This window comes from Elephantulus edwardii, unplaced genomic scaffold (genome assembly GCF_000299155.1).
Source record: "Elephantulus edwardii isolate Elephantulus edwardi_28Jun2011 unplaced genomic scaffold, EleEdw1.0 scaffold00001, whole genome shotgun sequence".
Lineage (NCBI taxonomy): Eukaryota > Metazoa > Chordata > Mammalia > Macroscelidea > Macroscelididae > Elephantulus > Elephantulus edwardii.
This window is the reverse complement of record NW_006399751.1, coordinates 15,523,624-15,542,306: the sequence shown is the minus strand read 5'-3', so window position 1 is coordinate 15,542,306 and position 18,683 is coordinate 15,523,624. Positions and strand designations below refer to the sequence as shown.

The 18,683-nt window shown below is 37.3% G+C and overlaps 1 protein-coding gene across 1 annotated transcript in view; it reads right to left on the bottom strand.

The window, feature by feature from the left end:
- Positions 1–18,683, bottom strand: part of GTF3C3 (general transcription factor IIIC, polypeptide 3, 102kDa) — a 37,841-nt gene that overhangs the window by 8,128 nt on the left and 11,030 nt on the right. Inside the window, exons 5-14 of the mRNA XM_006878742.1 lie at positions 16,370–16,561; positions 15,684–15,849; positions 13,816–13,963; positions 13,307–13,376; positions 9,484–9,587; positions 8,154–8,325; positions 4,475–4,677; positions 4,069–4,170; positions 3,290–3,425; positions 990–1,227 (exon numbers count right to left, since the gene is read on the bottom strand). Of these exons, the coding sequence (XP_006878804.1) occupies positions 990–1,227; positions 3,290–3,425; positions 4,069–4,170; positions 4,475–4,677; positions 8,154–8,325; positions 9,484–9,587; positions 13,307–13,376; positions 13,816–13,963; positions 15,684–15,849; positions 16,370–16,561 (1,531 nt within the window). The remainder of the gene's footprint in view (positions 1–989; positions 1,228–3,289; positions 3,426–4,068; positions 4,171–4,474; positions 4,678–8,153; positions 8,326–9,483; positions 9,588–13,306; positions 13,377–13,815; positions 13,964–15,683; positions 15,850–16,369; positions 16,562–18,683) is intronic.

Genomic DNA, 18,683 nt, shown 5'->3' with positions numbered 1-18,683 from the left:
ACATGGGATGGACTGACACAGTGACTGTGACAGTGAGGCTGGCCCTACATGGGATGGACTGACACAGTGACTGTGACAGTGAGGCTGGCCCTACACGGGATGGACTGACACAGTGACTGTGACAGTGAGGCTGGCCCTACACGCACTGGACTGACACAGAGACTGTAACAGCGAGGCTGGCCCTACACGGGATGGACTGACACAGTGACTGTGACAGTGAGGCTGGCCCTACAAGGGATGGACTGACACAGGGACTGTAACAGTGAGGCTGGCCCTACACGGGATGGACTGACACAGGGACTGTAACAGTGAGGCTGGCCCTACACGGGATGGACCGACACAATGACTGTGACAGTGAGGCTGGCCCTACACGGGATGGACTGACACAGGGACTGTAACAGCGAGGCTGGCCCTACACGGGATGGACTGACACAGGGACTGTAACAGCAGGCTCGAGCATGGCAGAGTTCATGAGGAGCGTGCAGGAATAGGGCAATGGTCACAGCAGCTGCTCACAGGGTTAATACGAGCTGCAGTCCACTTGATGGCATCTGACAACAATGGGGAAAGCAAATGGTTTCATCCTATTTAAGCTAAACTTCTGACATGAGAGATTTTTTTTTCCTTCCCCAGAAAAAGCGGTTAAAGGAAGTTTTTCCATAGAATGTTTCTGCTTTTCTACACAAATTTTAAACTGAAAAAGAAAATCAAGTGGTTTATGTTTTATCTTTGCTTCCTTGCCCATAACAAATGCAATTCAAACAGCAATGCGTTATCTAAGGATGCCAGCCAGGCAGGCACTGTTTAAAGAATTTACATAAAGAAATTCTTAACCCTCACATAAAATCTCAAATTACTGTATTATTATATGCATTTTATAGCTGGGAGACCAAGGTATATCTGAAGTAAAAATAAACTGCTTAATTATTGAGTATGAAAGCAGCAGCCAAAGAAAATGCAGAGACTCTACTAATCATGAGGTTGGTTACCTGATATAGTTGTATGCCTTTCTGAAATTTTTGTCCAGAATTGCAGCAGAGAGACCAAAGTATTCTAGTTCTTTGCGCTTCTGCCTGTCATCATAAAAGGAGTAATATTCCAATGAAGAATCTACAAGTAACTCAGCCTCTCCGTATCGGCATAGGTCACATAAGGAGTATATTGCCTTCAATAAGAGGTTCCACCAGTCATCTTTTGTTAAGACACTTGTGAGTACAGCAAATATTGCTAAAATAAGACAAAAGAAAAACCACTGTATTTCCAGAGATACAGTATTGGTAAAAAATTCACATATCAATTTTAAAGTTAACACGTTAATTTGGGTCTAATGGTCTTGCCATAACTCTGCTAACAGTGAAGTGAAGGGGTACCTCAGGCATTTACACACCTTCAACACTACCTCTCTCCTCCACCTGCCGTAAGAATCTGCAACCTTACTAAATTCTCAATCTTATTCTTTTCCTTATAAAATGGCCAAATATTGCTTCTGGCAAGATTAAATGTGCTTACACAGTTAATTCAATTTGAGTTTCTCAACACCAATTACAATATATGCTATTCCAGGCACAAAATTAGAGAGCATTCACAGCAATGGCCAGACAGCTATGGCACATAAAAGACATAGTGTCAACTCAGCAAACTGATCTCAATTCACGCTCTGTGATTTGGGTTGCTCTTGATCTTTTTCTAACTTCTTTTTCTGTGCTTCAAAATTTCTTTTTCTTCAAGATTCTTGTCTTTTTTAATTCTCTCTGTAAGCAGCTTCTTTCATAGAAACCAAACCAAAGTCACTGCAGTTGAGTGGATTCCAGCTCAGAGTAGACAGAGGAGATAAGAACTGTCCCACAGTGTTTCCAAGGCTGTATTCTTCAGAGAAGCAGTGTCATCGACATGCAGGAGGGAGCTCTGGTGGCTTAGCAGTAAGGAGTTGCGCTGCCAACTGAAAGGCAGGTGGTTCAAGTACACCAGCTGCTCTGTGGGAGAAAGACAGAAATTCTCCTCCCATGTGATTTACTGACTCTGAAAACTTGCTAGAGCGACAGCTATGAGTCAGTTCCAGCTCAACAGTACAAATACAGGAAGATCTTATGCTGCCATTATTTATAAAAGAAAATTATTGCAAATAACAGCATACCAAACAATAGTAATGAATGATTAATAGATGATGAGAAAATGCTAAACAGAAAAAAAAATGAGAGTATAAAGTTGAACGTAACAGAGTTCTGGTTAATCTTACCCTGGTACATACGGTAAAATAAACTCTACCGGGATTGTAAAACCAGCAAATACAAAAACTTTGTGTGGCTAAGAAAACTAAATAATGGACTTGGAATGAAGAGCTACTGAAAGAGAAAACAGGATGAGACACAGAGAAAAACTAACTCAAGGAAACTTAGACCAAAATATACACTGATGGCTTAAGTTCCAAGCTCAGAAGAGGAGGTGTGGAAGAGGCCCTGAGGCACTCAGAGGCAGGGGATGAGAAGCTGTGCCTTCCCTCCACTCTGACTCTCGTGCCTGTGATGTGGCCATCTCTCCCTTAAGACTCCCCCCTACCCATTCTCTTCAGTTTGTTTATCTTTATGCTCTTTATTATACCTAGCAGTTACTCACTTCTTCTGGACTCTAAAATACTTAACCATTGCACATTGCCATGCCTGAAAACAATGATTTAATAAATTCTGATTAAAACAATGATTTAATAACTGCTTGTTGAATGAATTTACTAACAATGAATGAATTTTCTGCCAAATTGACATCTCCACTGGGTTTTCCCCCCTGCTTCTCCCTAAGTAGCCTCAACTGAGTAATACCTTCATCCAAACATATCTGATGTTTTTCCAACTAAAAATAAATGCCTTCTGTTACATGAGACTGGGTCAAAGCAATTTATTTTCAAAGTAATTTATTTTATCACTGTGACTACTATTTTTTTAAAAAAAATGAATTTAACAGAGAACAGGATATAAGTAACTGAAATACTTAGACAAATAATCTGTATTGTCATCTAATCTTCATACTTTCTTAAAACAAGATAGAATTTCTTCTTAAAAAGTCAAAACCAAAAGTTTCCTTTCTGTTTTCTCAAAGAAAAAACCAAGGAGACATTTTCAATTTTTAAAAAATTATTTTTGATACTGATTTTAGATAGTGTAATATCTGAAGAAATTAAGAAAATTTCACTCTAACGCCAAAGAGTGTTTTACCAATTGGATTGTCAGAGGTTAACTTTATGAGTCTTTTCCAATTCAGTCCAGTTTTAAATAATAAAGAAAATGAAAGTAGTTACCTTTAGCATCACAATTTGCTGCCTCTTGGTCACTATTGTCTGATATTTTGTCTCTTGATACTTTAATAAGGTAGAGATGCCGTTCTCCAGATTTGGAACTGGATATCAAACAGACCTGGGCTCTATTCATTGCTACCTAAATTGAAGATGAAAATTTGAGAATTCTAAATCATATAATCTTTTTAAAGAAAGCCTTTCTCTTTTAAGGAAAGCCTAGGAACTACAAGAGTGCCTGAAAACTCCATTAGCATGTAAAAAAGGAGGCCAAACTACTATATTTAAAAACACATAATGTAAAATGAATTGCCTTCTTTCCTTCTTACCAAAGGAATGTGGGAACACACTACACTGTAAGAAAAAAGAAGGCAATTTTGCATCTTACAAAGATGAGCACTGTGATGCAAAATTATTTTGGTAAGTAAAAAATAAGTTAATTCAATACATACACACAGTCACCATCCTACAATAAAGCTAGACTTTAGATGTTAGAAATGGAAAACATTTTTGCATGGGGACACTTCTGACAGATAAGATAGTACTGTGTCTACGTACAAGGCCAATAAGTGACAACAATAGACTTTTCTGAACACGTACTAGCAAATATTTCATTTCATGGAATCTACCATCAAGTTTATAATAACATGTAGAACTTTCAATTTCTATCACTAAGTCTTCTGTTTAGTAAATTAAACCATAGCTTGAAGACAGCTAAAATCTATCTTTAAATACAAACGTTTAAATGGGCAACAAGGATAATGTAAAGAGAACACATTACTCACCTTTAGAAGCATAGCTAACATAGTAAGTAAGGTGTCCACATAACCATACATTTTGCCTTGTGAAAATAACAGAGTAGAACGGTGGAGCAGTAACTTCAGTTCCTAAATAATAAGTACATGATAATGAGAAGTCAGAGTCATTTGCTGAACATTGACTTACTGAATTTGAAAAGAATTTCTGAAATCAAACTTTTAAAACATCTGATTTGTATTTCAGAAGAATTAGGATCCAGTATTTCAGAAACTGTAAAAATGTCTTGTATGTTGAGAAAATTAAAGATTCAAAGTCATTTTCCAAAAATACTATATTCAACACTCGTAAAACTTTTGGATACAAGCTATAAAGAAAATTCCAAAACATAGCCTGTTATGAAACATTTCCTGCTCCATTTATTACACGGCCTACCTGCTGTGCAGCATTTGCATCCTGTGCTAAAGTATCAGGATCATACATTGGTTCCAGAGCCTCCAGAGCTTTCTCCGGGTGGCCCAGCTGCTGCTGAAGGGTGGAAAGGGAAATTCTTGCATCCAAGTGAAGGGGTGCCAGGTCAACCACTTTGCCATAGCTTTCTGCAGCACGTTCCATATAACCAAGGGCCTTTAAACATTCTACAATAATGTAAAAATGATGTCAACATAAGTATGGACTAGTGACCTGGGCAAAAGGGTTATTTTTTTATTTTTAAGTCAAATTATAACAAATGAAAAGCTCACACAAGGAAAAAAAAAACATATTCCTAGTACATAAAAACAATTTATCCCTTCTTATCTACTGACTAATATCTTTATCCATCTTTCTGCACTCAATTTCTGAAAGAATATTATCATCATATATATAACCTTTTTTTAACACCTACAATTTTGAGTTCTTTATTGACAAAAGTACTTCATTTCTTCACTGCATTTTAAGTGACTATATAATATTTTACCATATTTATTATTTCTTCAATCATATTGACACTTAGGTTGTTCTCAAGTTTTCATTACAAATAAAAATGCAGTAAACATCTTAATGTATAAGCCAGAGTTCACACACTGGCAAACGAATTTAATCTACAGATGTGTTTTGCTAGGCCAAGCAATTCTCAAAAACAACTAATGATGAACATCTTTTTTAGAACTAGAAATGTGCATGAAAAAAACCCTTTATTTAGAATTAGTCAGCTGGACTCAGTTTAGAAGATTCCAATTTTGTTGGCAACATCCAAAGCATCCTAGCCTTATGCATTGTTCAGCTCTCAGACACACAACAAGTGACTGAAAAGACTAGGGCCTGAATCAGGTCTTCAAACTAACATCATTGCTCCTCAGTACTTTGGAGAGTTCCCTGATAGAGGATTTTTGAGAGGACTGATTATCCTGAAAAATCTAATCTGCCAGCACTGGATGCCACTTCCCACACACAGCACGTGAGCCCACATCACTCAGAGTGAGGAAGAGCAGACTGTTTGGACAGAGCTCTCTGGTTCTCATATCCCTACTATTCTCACTGGGCCACGTCACACATTTCTGTAACCTGCCAGGTGCTCAAGTTTTGTGATCTCCAACGTTAACTACCCATTCAATTATTTGCTCTGGAAAAGGTTACTGAGTCCTATTTCTTCCATTTTATGCTCAATCATAATGTCCTACCATTAGAACCTGAAAACTTCCTTCTTTCTGGCTCTAACAGGTACAATTCGAATCCAGGTCATTTCCTCTCTATATTTTTTTCACTGTAATATCTCTTGAGATCATATTCTTGCCTCTAACTATTTTCTCATATCTCAAATCCCTCCTAAATATCACAATCAAGTTAATCTTTAGAAATGAGGAAGGAATATGAATAAGGGTGAATCATCACAATGAATTTTTCATATTTTTCATAACACTGTTATCATTAATAAGAATTAAATTCTTCTAATGATTTTTCCTACATACTGATTCCAGTTAGGATACTTGGGTTACCTGAGATTTTTCACCTGCCAGTAATCTCAAATGAAACAAAAAAAATTGCAAACTCTGCTATCAGGTTGATTCTGACTCATAAAGTTGATTCTCAACTCATAGCAATCCCACTGGCTCTCCAAGGGCTCAAAATGAGAACAGCACCATGACCATAATCAAAAAGACTTTTAAAAATAATGACTACAGGCAGTGCAGGTGCAGGTTCAATAGCACAGTCTAAGGAAGACGACACTCTAACCCACTGTTCACATCTTAAAATTCAAATCCCACAAACAATGCAACCTTTTGTTGATGGCATTACACGTGTACTCATGCTCACCCATGTAAACAGTGAACTGTTACCTTAGTCATTAAGTGCTCACTTTACTTTTCTATGTATGTAAGATGAGTGAACTACTGTTCTGTCAATCAAAGTTTCTCTGGTTTTATGCCTCACCTGCAATCCTTATGTGGTTTTTAAAACTAAGAATATTTAAATCTTAAACATCTTTTATGCTGCCTCAATATGCAGTTTATCAGATTATTTTCTGCTTTCATGTTTTAGTTTTTTAAAGTTTCAGTTGTGTTTAAGTTGCTGTTGTCAAGTTGTTGTAGAATGCCGTTGAGTCGAGCATGACTCATAGCAACCCTATGAACCAAAGGCCTAAAGCCTTTCTATAACTATCATCACTTATCAAAGTTCAGTTTCCAGAGGCATGTTGTTTAAGAAGTGGATGCCATTCCTACACGCTAAATAATTTACTTCAGATCACTGTGGACTTAATTTAGCGAAAATCCAACTATAAATATGGTTAAAAGAGCACTGAAAAATATTTTCTTAGAACATATTAACCAAATCTGTAAAAGTGCTTCAAATACTAAAAGACATTCAAGTTTGACAAATCCATTAGCAGAAATCAGCACCTATGGGTAAATACTGTTGTTGACTGCCTTGAGTTGAGCACAACTCATAGCAATCCTATTAACAAAAGGCCTGAAGCCCTTCTAAAACTATCAACATTTATCAAAGTTCATAGAATTTTAATACACAACCCTTCTGTGGAGTACTCTGCTACCAAATATATAATTGTACAATACTTTATAGATAAAACATTACTTCAAACTGGTTTTTTTTTTAAAAAAAAAAAAGTTCATAGTTTCTGGAGGCATGTTGTTTAGGACGTAGATACCACTACTGCTTCCAAACCTGTCATAGTATGTTATTGTTGTTATGTGCCATTGAGTTGCCTGCGATGTATAGCAACTCGATGTACAGCAGCTCTGAACCTTTCCCTGTCCTGAGCCAGTCACACTAATTCTGACACACCAATCCCCATCGCCGCAGTTACTTTATCAATCCATCTCAATCAGGGTCTTCCTCTCCTGTGCTGCCCATCCACCCTTCCAAGCATGATGTCATTCTCCAAGCACCTATCTCTCCTGGCCACGTGCCCAAAGTAAATGAGGCAGAGCGTCAAAAACCTAGCCTCCAAGGAAAGACTTGGTTTCGCCCTCTGCAAGACAGACTGATTTGTTCTCTTGGCAGTCCATGGTATGTTCAAGACTCTTCTCCAGCACAGCTTGAAGGCATCTATTCTTTTTCTGCCATCCTTAGTCACTGTCCAACTCTCTGAAGCATAACAAGTAATTGAAAAGACCATAGCCTGGACGAGGTGCACCTTTGTATCTAAACTGACATGTTTGCTCTTCAGCATTCTGGAGAGGTCCATGACAGCAGATTTTCCCAATGCAATTCGTCTTTTGATTTCCTGACTGCTGGTGTTAAGAGTATTAATAATGGGTATATAGTGCCCACAGTATGTAAGACAGAGTTTCAAAATCCTAGCTTCCAAGGAGAAAGTTGGTTTCACCCTCTCTAAGACAGGTCTATCTGTTTTCTTGGCAGTTCATAGCATGTTCAAGACTCTTTTCCAGCACCACAACTCAAAGGCATCTACTTCCTGATGTACCATTAATTGCTCCCCCAAAAGCATTCATGAAGAACGTAAGTTGCCTACAGATTCAATTTAAAATATTCCCAAACATCTGCCTCAAAGCCAGAAACATTTTCACAAAAATATTAACATTTTATAAAGTTATTACTAGGCTTGGAAAGTTCTTGCTTGCTTCAAACTGTCCCTTCTTAAAAAAAGGATTACCTGCATGTCGAAGCCAGACCACTGCAAGGTTATATCTTTCTGAGCACACTAGTGCACTGAGGAGGGGAAGTGCAGAATTGTATTCACCAACATCCAGAAAAGCTTCAGCAACATCTAGATAGAGATCTCCCATATCTTCAGGATTCTGTTCCACCAATGTTGTCAGGAGAGGCTAAATCCCAAGATAAAAGCATGAAGTTCAATGTTCATTGTAAAAGAACACATTTATGTGTAACTATCTTTATAACACATATATTGATTTATCAGTAATATAAGGCAAGGGAACTCTAGTGGCTTAGTGGTAAGGAATTGTGTTATCAAACCAAAGACTTGCAGTTTGAATTCACCAGATGCTCTACCGGAAAAAGACAGAAAATCTCCTGTGAAATTAAATGCCTCTGAAAACCCACTGGAGGGTCAACCATGAGTTGGTTGTGACTCAATAGTACCTAACAACAATATGAGACAAACATAAAGGAATAAGGTTTAATAAAACTAGCCTTAAGTGGTATGTTTTCAATTTCTTTTGTCAAAAATCACTCATTCCTTCTTCATTCACTTATTTCATACATTATTTTTTAGCTTTTCATTGTGATTTCATAGACATTTGCAGGTGAAAACTGGTTCTCCACACAATTCCTACAAATAGTTTGCAACATTATACTTGTGAGGTTTGTTTTAAGACAGGTATTGCAGGAGCTATGAAAACGGTGATCTGTCATACTCTTCCTCCACATCACCAGGTAGACCTGTACCCCCGTTAAGGCACAGATATGATAGCCCTGTGTTTGCTGTTCTTTCAGGAAACTGGAAATGTGTGTACCTCTTTCAGGTTGTTATTTAAATGTCACCTTCCAGAGGTATTTCTGAGCCACCTTTTTTAAAACTGAAATTTTTATCCCTAATATTCCCTATTCCTCTATTGTTTGATTTTTTCCTCCCACAGCACTTATGATACTTTTAATAGCTTGTATATTTTATAGATTTAGTTCCTATATTATCTTCTCTCATTAGAATGAAATGTCTATGAGGGCAGAAATCTATACATTTTATTTGACATCTTATCCTAAGATCTAAAAGAAAAAAATTTGCTTAATACATTTTTGTTGAATGAAATATTTGGTCCAAAGCTGGCAAAAGAAAACAGCTGTCAGATTTATAAACAAATGTCTAAAATAGGCTCAATCTAAAATTTTATGTTTACTGTTGCCTTCTTGGTTGTTTAAGAAATGTCAAAGTCAAGAGTCAGTTAGAACTTTCTGACACGGGCAGAAAAGAGATTGTCTGTTTTATCCTACGTCTCTCTAATGCAGACCTTAGTATTACTTACATTAAGTGGTTCCAGGATGTTGAGATGTACAAGGCAGACCATCAACTTCACTGTAATATCTATTGGCACGCCCTCAGGTATAGTGCAAGAAACACTCTCATTAGCTGTAGAATAGACATACAAAAGCAGTCCCATATGTTAAGGTTAGAATGAGGCATTTATGAAGCAAATTATACCTTCTCTGGTAAGATTTCAACATCATTCAAAGTTTATAATTTGCTGGTCTTTCTGAGGTAGGCCAATTCTAAGTTTCTTGAATTTCGTTTATCCTGTCTTTTGGGTAGCAAGTACCTTTTCCATTCACTTTTGTATAGCAAGTATCATTTCCATTCTTTTCCTAACATACTAATTATCCAAAATCTACAAAAACCTCCATATCATCTATCAAAACTACATAAAAACAAAAATTATAAAATGAAAAAAGGAAATACAACATATATTATAAAACTGATTCTAGTGATAGCAAAACAATGAACTAAACCCTGTGTTTAATATTCTTTAAAACCAAAGACATTACTAGCATTCAACAAAATGTCATTTTGTGGAAGATATATATCTTAAAAAGAAAAGGAAGTCTGGTGCCTTAGTGCTAAGAAGTTCTGCTACAATCCCAAAAGCACATGGTTTGAATCCACCAGGGGCTCCACAGAAAAATGAGCAAAATCCTCCCATGCAATGTAATGCCACTGAAAACCTGCTTAAGGTCTGCTGTGAGTCTATTCTCATTCGATGGCACATAACAACAAACAAATTAAACAAATTACAGCAGCAAAATACTAATTCAATAATCGTTGAAACATCCTAATCCATGCTTTCCTACCACTCCAATCCCTACTCTTTGCTCTACTGAATTCTTCTCACCCGATTACACAGGCTTCCCAACAAAAGCACCCAAATCAATCCTGTCCATACCAGGCAATGCTCTCATACCCTGTGAATTCTATCTGTAATACGTGGTCATTTGCTTGTTGTTAGATACCATCGCATTGTGTATGACTCATAGAACTCTATAAAAAACAGATCTGGACCCTTCCCTATCCTGTGCCATCCTAAACCTCTGACATATTTTAGCCACTGCTGTAGTCACTCTGTCAATCCATCTGGTTGAGGGTGTTCCACTCTTTCACCGACTCTCCACCTTTCCAAGCACGATGTCCCTTTCCAAAGAATAGTCTTTCCTAGCAAACTGACCAAAGTATGTGAGACGAAGCTTTATCGCCTTTGCCTCCAAGGAGCACTCTGGTTGCATCCTGTCCAAGATGTAACTGTTTGTCTTTTGGCTGTCCATGGTATTTTCTATAATCTTCTCCAACGCCACAGTTCAAAGACATCAATTTTTCTGTCATCCTTATTCACTGCTCTCAGACATAAAGTGACTGAAAAGATCACGGTCTGAATCAGCTGCACCTTAGTCTTCAAACTACCATCACTGCTCCTCAATAATTTGGAGAAGTCCCAACTATAGACTTTCCCAGTGTAGTATGTTCTCTTGATCTCATGACTGCTGATCCCAAGGGTATTGATTGTGGATCCAAGTAAGATGAAACTGTTGACAGTTTCAATATTTTCTCCACCTATCATAATGCTGTCAATTGGTCCAGTGGTGAGAATTTTTATTTTCTTGATATTGAGATGCAATCTATATTGAATCTTCTGCCGCAATGATTCAAGTCCCCGTCAACTTTCAGCAAACAAGATTGTGTCATCTACACAACATAGGTTACTTATGAGTCTTCCTCTGAACCTGATGCCACATTATTCTTCATGGAGCTCAGCTTCTCAAATAATGTGCTCAGCACACAGACCGAACAAGTATTAAGAGAAGATTCAATCCTGACACACTTCTTAATTTTAAACCATGAAGTGTTCCTTTGCTCTGTCTGAACAACAGCCTCTGGATCAAGCTGTAAGTTTCACATGTTGTTGTTGTTGTTGTTATGTGCCATCGGGATGCCTGAAATTTATAGCAACTCTAAGTATTAACAGTCCTTAAATCTTGCTCTATCCTGTACCAATTTTATTGTCTCTGACACACCCATACCCATTACCCTAGTCACTGAATCAATCCATCTCAGCCAGGGTCTTCCTCTCCTGCAATGTCCCTCCACCCTCCGAAGCATAACATCCCTCTCCAATGACTGGTCCCTCCTTGCAACATGTCCAAAGAACATCAGACAAAGCTTCAGAATCCTTGTCTCCAAGGAGAAGCCTTGTTTCACCCTCTCTAGGATGAAACTGTCTGTTTTCTTAGCAGTCCATGGTATATTCAATACTCTTCTCCAGCAGCACAGCTCAAAGGCATCAATTCTCCTTTTATCATTCCTAGACATTGTCCAGCTTTCTGATGCATAGCAAGTAATGATAAAGTCTATGGCCTGGATCAGGTGCACCTTAGTCTCCTGACTGACATCATTGCTCTGGAGAAGTCTCTGACAGCAGACTTGCACAATACAATTAGTCTTCTAATTTCCTGGCTGCTGGTGCCAAGAGTATTGATTATGGAGCCAAGCAAACTAAAGCGATTTTCAATCTCAATCCCTTCACCATCTATCATGATGTTGCCAATTAAGCACAATTAAATGTTCTGGGATTCCCATTATTGTCAATATTTTTTTTTATTGTCAATATTTGCCTGAGGTCTGTTTAATTTCTTACTCTGTAAACATTCCTTGATCTTTAGTAGAGTACTCTTTTCTATTTTCCCATAACACTGGTCTTGCTACAGAAATTATCCCATGGCTTCTTTTCTTTCATACCTTTCCTTCCCTACTTCCTTAAGGGCAGGAAATGCCACAATGCATATTCTCAAAACACTGAACAATGCACTCCATAGGAATGTTTTATAGACTGGGCTTTTTCATAATAGCTTCTCTTCAAACATATATATTCCACCTTAATGCTTGCTCGATATAAATCACCCCAAGTAAATTTATGTAAATTAATTCCTACTTCCTATTTAGTACCTTAACTCACAGGGTAATAAAATGATGGCATTTTTAGGTCTCATGGCAGAAGAAAGAGGGAGTTAACTGTTCTTTTTAAAGAGAATCCTCAGAAACAAACCCCACAATCACCATCAAAACAATCTGATGAGTAAGAGAGGAAAGTACTACACAGTTCTAGGCACAAAAGAGGTCTACTCTGCTCATAAATAATATATATTTTACAACCTTAGATAAAGGTCCTGTGTGTTAGCATTTTCAGAGGCTAGACTAGTGGGAATGGGACAGAGTAAAGAGTTGGGATAAGAAAAAGAGATGAAAGAGACCCTGAAATCCAGGTAGGATTTTTAATGAGATCTCCAACTATATACACATTTAGGAGTTTTTTTTAACAATGCTGTTGATATTGTTAAATGCTGTCTAGTCAGTTCAATTTCATAGTGAATCTCTGTACAACAAAACTAAATACTGCCACTGAGGTCAGGCATTATCGTCAGAGGTGTTAGTTACTGCTCCAGCCACAATTCAAACACTTTAAAATGGTTATGTTAGCTTCCACCTTTTAAATGAATGCTTAAGTCTGAAGTTTTGAAAATCTGAATATTTTAAATCTTTTTTTTCAAGTAAATGGCTTTAAAGATTTTTTTGTTAAGTTGTCTAGTAATTCAATCTTTTCCACATAATGACATATTCAAATAAAGGTACTGAAAAATAATAGACACAAATATTTTTTAAAAAATGTGAATAGAGACAATAAAAGAAAAAGATAATTAGAAGAAAAATGTTACTTGGAAGAATGTATTAAATGAACATTAACTATCAATTCTAAATATATTATTAGCAAGACAGTATTATATACATTATGCAGAGGAAATTACAACCTTTATTTTCTTCCATGGTATCTTCTGTAGCTCTTTTTTCCAGGACAATTCCAGAAAAATCAGTAATTATCTGAAAGAAGGAGGGGAGAAAAAAGAAAAGGGAATTAATACAGCTGTTCTATTAAGGAAAATCTTTTTTATAATTCAAAGATCATATGTAAGTACACTTTATATTTCATATGGAATCTAGAAATTCAGTTTCCATACTTTATATGCTTATCAGTACATAAGCAATTTCTATACTTTACATGCTTATCAGTACATAAGCAATTTAATGACTATAATTGCTCTATCAATCTGTAGAAATTTCTAGAACATAGAAATGTATTCAAAACCTTACAGAGAGATCCTTTTTTGGTTCATAAGCATCATGATTGGGTGTTCATGCTTTTGTATGACATGTGCCTCCCTTAAACCTTATTAACGATGTCAACATCTTACCCATCTGAAGTGGTAAAAAAAACCCAAACACCAAAAAACCTTACAGAGAAACATGTAGTTGTTCTTACCTCCAAAGCTCTGTCATATTGTTTGCTAGAAATGAATAGCTCAGCTGCTATGTTAACATCTTCCATGGAGACTAGGCCTTGGTGTTTTGAGAAAGCTTCTTCAATAATGTTAATAGCTGAAGTAACATCATTGGCTTCATAGTAACTCCTAAAAACATAAGCAATAAGCAAATACCTACTTAATTCAAATTATAAACCCATTTCCTTTTTTAAGGTCCATTATTATTAACTGCACAGACCTCTCGTGGCTTAATGGGTAAGAAGTTGCATTGCCAACTGAAGCACACATATGGTTCAAATTCACCAACTATTCTATGTGCAAAAGACGGGCAATCTCCTCCTATGTGATTTACTACCCCTGAAAACTCGCTGAAGGGTCGGCTATAAGTTGACACATAAGAACTACCTAAAAATGGGCACTCTCATGGCAGAGCCTGTAGGGAGTCTCACTGCTCACCTACAAGTAGTGCCTTTCTGGTGGTGTGAACACTCCAATGACTCCACGGGAGAAAGACTGGCAATCTCCTCCTGTGTGACTGACAGCCTCTGAAAACCCGCTGGAGAGTCAGCTAACAGCTGGTTCCAGCCCAAACGGAAATGAGTTTGAGCTTTAAATGAACCTACGGTGCTGATCAGTAATCTTACTACAATTACCTAGTAAAGTGCTCTTTGAACTTTGATGGACATATAAATTAACTGGAGATCCTATAAAAGGATATATTCTGACTCAGTAAAGCTGAGGCAGGGTTGAGATCCTGTGTTTATGATAAGCTCCCAGAAAATACAAATACTGCCTATCCGCAGAATAATCTGTCCTAGGGTACTGAATTTCCTGTTGACTGGCGAAAGAACAGAAAGGTATGTCTTGGAGAAAGGTTTAGCCAGAGTGTATCTCACGTACTTAGGGCATTTTGCTAGGAGAGGTTATTCCTTGAAGGACATCATGCTTGCAAAGGAGAGAGGGACAGTGAAACAAAGGAAGACCCTCAACCAGGTAGATTAACCACTGTTTCAGTGATAACAGCAATGGGTGCAAGTGTGTCAGAGATGATAAGGATGGCACAGGATAGGACAGGGTTTAGATGAGCTACGAGTCATACCTGACTCCAGGGCACCTAACAGGAAGACTACTCTCAAATTTGCTTCTTTTCAAACCTCATGTACTCTTCCCTCCTCGCCGTTAGTTGATAATGCTGCTTGTTGTTTGCTAACAAATCCTATATGCTACCCATCCAATATGCTACCACCACATTTACAGTTACCTATACCTGTGGCCATATCATTTGCCTGCATTATCAAGGGTGAATACTTAGTGTACATAAGGTCAAGCTTGACTAGATCCCACTCCCTCCAACATATCTGTTCAAGCTAGTGTCATTCTCTCACAAATCTTTAATGTATCCCTCAATTTTGGCATGTTCCCACTATAAATCTAATTATTCTCACTTTGAACAATTCTCTTACAGCTACAACCTACCCTTATATAATCATACATGCACAAATTTCCTATGCAATCTCGAAAACAGACTGTTGTTGGATACCACCGAGTCAGGTCCAACCCATAGCTGACCCTCCAGTGGGTTTTCAGAAGCAGTAAATCACACAGGAATAGACTGACCAACTCTCTCCACTAGAGCAACTGGTGGATTCAAACCGTATACCTTTGGGATTGAAGCGCAGCTTCTTACCAATCAACCACCAGAGCTCCCTAAAACAGACTAGGAAGCAGAAAACTACTGGGAAAAAACACCTCACTACTTAGGCAAAATATAACATACAGAAGGCAAAAACTTGCTTTCCTAACTTCCTTGAGCTTCAAAGAAATGTACCATCTACAGATTTTGATTTACATTTTACTCCAAACTTACTTCGCCATATCTCTAGCTAGCTGCATGAAACGCTCTCCGTCAGATGGAGACAAATAGTTTAGAATACGCCTATAACCATCCATTGCCATTTTATGATCTCCCATCTGTTCATAAAGGCTTGATCGTTCCCACAGGTAACGCACATTAGTAGGTTCATACTTAAGGGCTGAAAAGAAAAGAAGAGAGATTACAAATTAGTATTTCATGCCCTACCTCACTCCCAAAAAAGACAGCATGGAAGCTGTTTGTAGCTAAGCCTTTTTTTTTCAGATTTAACACTTAAGATTCTGCAATGGAACCAATAAATCTTACTTCACTGGAACTCCTGACTAAATGTGACTGAAGACCAAATAAATCTAAATCCATGTATCAGTCATCTTCACCTGGACTCCTGGCCTCATGTTATATCTGAAACAGAGTTTAGAACCAACACTGATCTCAGTGGTAGGAAACTGAAGGTACTACTCATCTACTAGCCTCTGTGTTGCATTAGTTCATAATATAATAAACTTGCTGATATGAATGAAAATTGATCAGCCCCAAATACATACTCATGGTAAAAGACAATAACAGACCATGAAGAATAAATACATTTCACCTAACATCACAACCTAGAATATAACAAGTAAAATTATCAAACAGCTTATCTCACAGAATTTTATCAAAGTGAAAAGGAAATTAATTACCTTTTGAATAGCAAAAAATAGCCTGTTTAATATTGTCTTGTTCCAGAGACATTTCCGCCAGTCTCACCCATTCCTCTGTGTCGCTGGGATTTAAGTGTGCAGCAATCAACTCAAACTGTAATGATTTTTCCATATCCCCCTGGTCTTCGTATATCATGGCAAGAGTAGAGAATGGCTCATATGCCAAAGGAGCTACAATGGTGGGGTGGGAAAAAGACAAATTTGAGAGTTTGTATTAATGAGAGAGGAAAATTTAAAAAGGATTGAGAATGTTCACACAACTTGGGAGAGTATAGTCAATGTCACTGAATTGCACATTTAAAAACTATTAGCTTATCATTACTCTTTACTCTCAATTAACAAAAACTAAAAACAAAAAATTTCCACTGCCTGAGGAAAGAGGCTTATTGTGTTAAATGACACAGAGTCAGTTCCACCTAACAATAACCCTGCGTACAATAGAACAAATCACAGTCTGTCGGATCCTACATCTTCCTCACATTCACTCTCATGTTTGAAGCTCACTGCTGCAGTAGCCATGGTCAACTTGTTTTGTTAAAGATCTTCTTTTTTGCTGTTTACTTTGCCAAACATGATGTCCTTCTCCAGGAAATAGCCCCTCTTGATAATATATCCAACGTTTATGACACGAAGTCACACAATACTCATTTTTCAGCTGCATTCTGGCTGTACTGGCTCTAAGACAGACTTGTTTATTCTTCTGAAGTCCATGATATACCTGAAATGCTTTAACAGCACTATAACAGAGAGGCATCCATTCATCTTTGGTTTCCTTTATTAACTGTTCAACTATCACCAGGATATGCAACAAGTGAAAATTATCACTGCCAAGGTCAGTGACATGTTGGTTCTAAACAACATTTTTGCTTTTGAACCCTCTGAAGGTCTACTGCAGCAAATCTGCCCACTACCATACAGCTGTGATTTCCTAGCTGCTGCTTCCATGAGGACTGACTGGGGATCCAAAGAAAACAAAATTCTTAAACTTTTTCTGTTTATCATGGTGTTTATTGCCTCAATTATAAGGACTTTTATGTTGAAGTGTAATCCATACTGAAGGTTTTAATCATCCTCAGTAAATACTTCAAGTCATCTCCATTCAGCAAGCAAGGTTGCATCATCTGTTATCGGCATACCACAGCTTATTTATCAATGAATTCTCCTCCAATCCTAATGCCATGTTCTTCCCAGATTTGCTCAGAACAGAATAAGCAGGATCTAATGCTTATCAGTACTGATTTTTAAAACATTCAGTATCCCCTTCCTTTGATCAAACAAGGTTACTCCTTGATCTATATACAAATTTAGCACGAACGTAATTTAATGTTCTAGAATTCCCATTATCGATTCAGTGATGGGATAATGGGAGAAGGTGTGTCGGAAACCGTGAGGTTGGCACAGAATAGAGAGCAGTGTTAGGGTTCTTGTACATACGGTCGCTATGAGTCACAAGTGACTCGAAGCAACATAACAACACACAATTTGTTACAGTCTACACAATCAAATGCTTCTGTAGTCAGTAAGACACAGATAAAATCTCTGGTAGTCTCTGCCTTCAATGAAGATCCATCTGACATTAGGAATAATATCCCTCATTCCCTGTCCTCTTCTAAATTAGGATTGAATTTCCAGTAGTTTCCTGTTGATATGATGCTGTAATGATTTTTTAATTACTCCAGAAAAACTTTGCTTGCACATCTTATTAATTATTTACCAGAGCAAAAACATGGAAACAGCCCAAATGCCCAACCACAATGGAATGGATTGAGAAATTATGGTACATTCTATACAACAGAACACTACATAGCACGCAGGAGCAATGATTTAAGAGGTCTGAAAACCTGTTGAAGGCTCAGCTGCTGGTCGGTTTCAACTTGATAGCACAAGCCAACAATGACTTAAGAAATCTAGGAATACATACTAGATTGTAATTTTCTTAGTTTTCTTTTCATAAATTTGTAACATTTTATAAGTATTATTTTCTCTAAGGAAAGTACAATTTCTCCACCAAACTCCTCTCTTAAAAATGTGATTCAACATCCTGGGTTTAGGTATTACATTAATATAGTGTATCAGTTCATCTCATACTGCTTGACGGGAGGTGGGGCCTGAAACAGAATTTTGCTTCTGTGGCTGGTGCTCATGGAAATGGACTTGGGAGTTATTGAGCCATGCTCAGTCAGACTCTTCTTTTTTCAATACTTATTCCTTTGTATGACTTATATTGTTAAAACAACATAAATCATTCAAAGAAATAAAATTATATTGAAGAAGTTTGGTTATTTCTCTTACA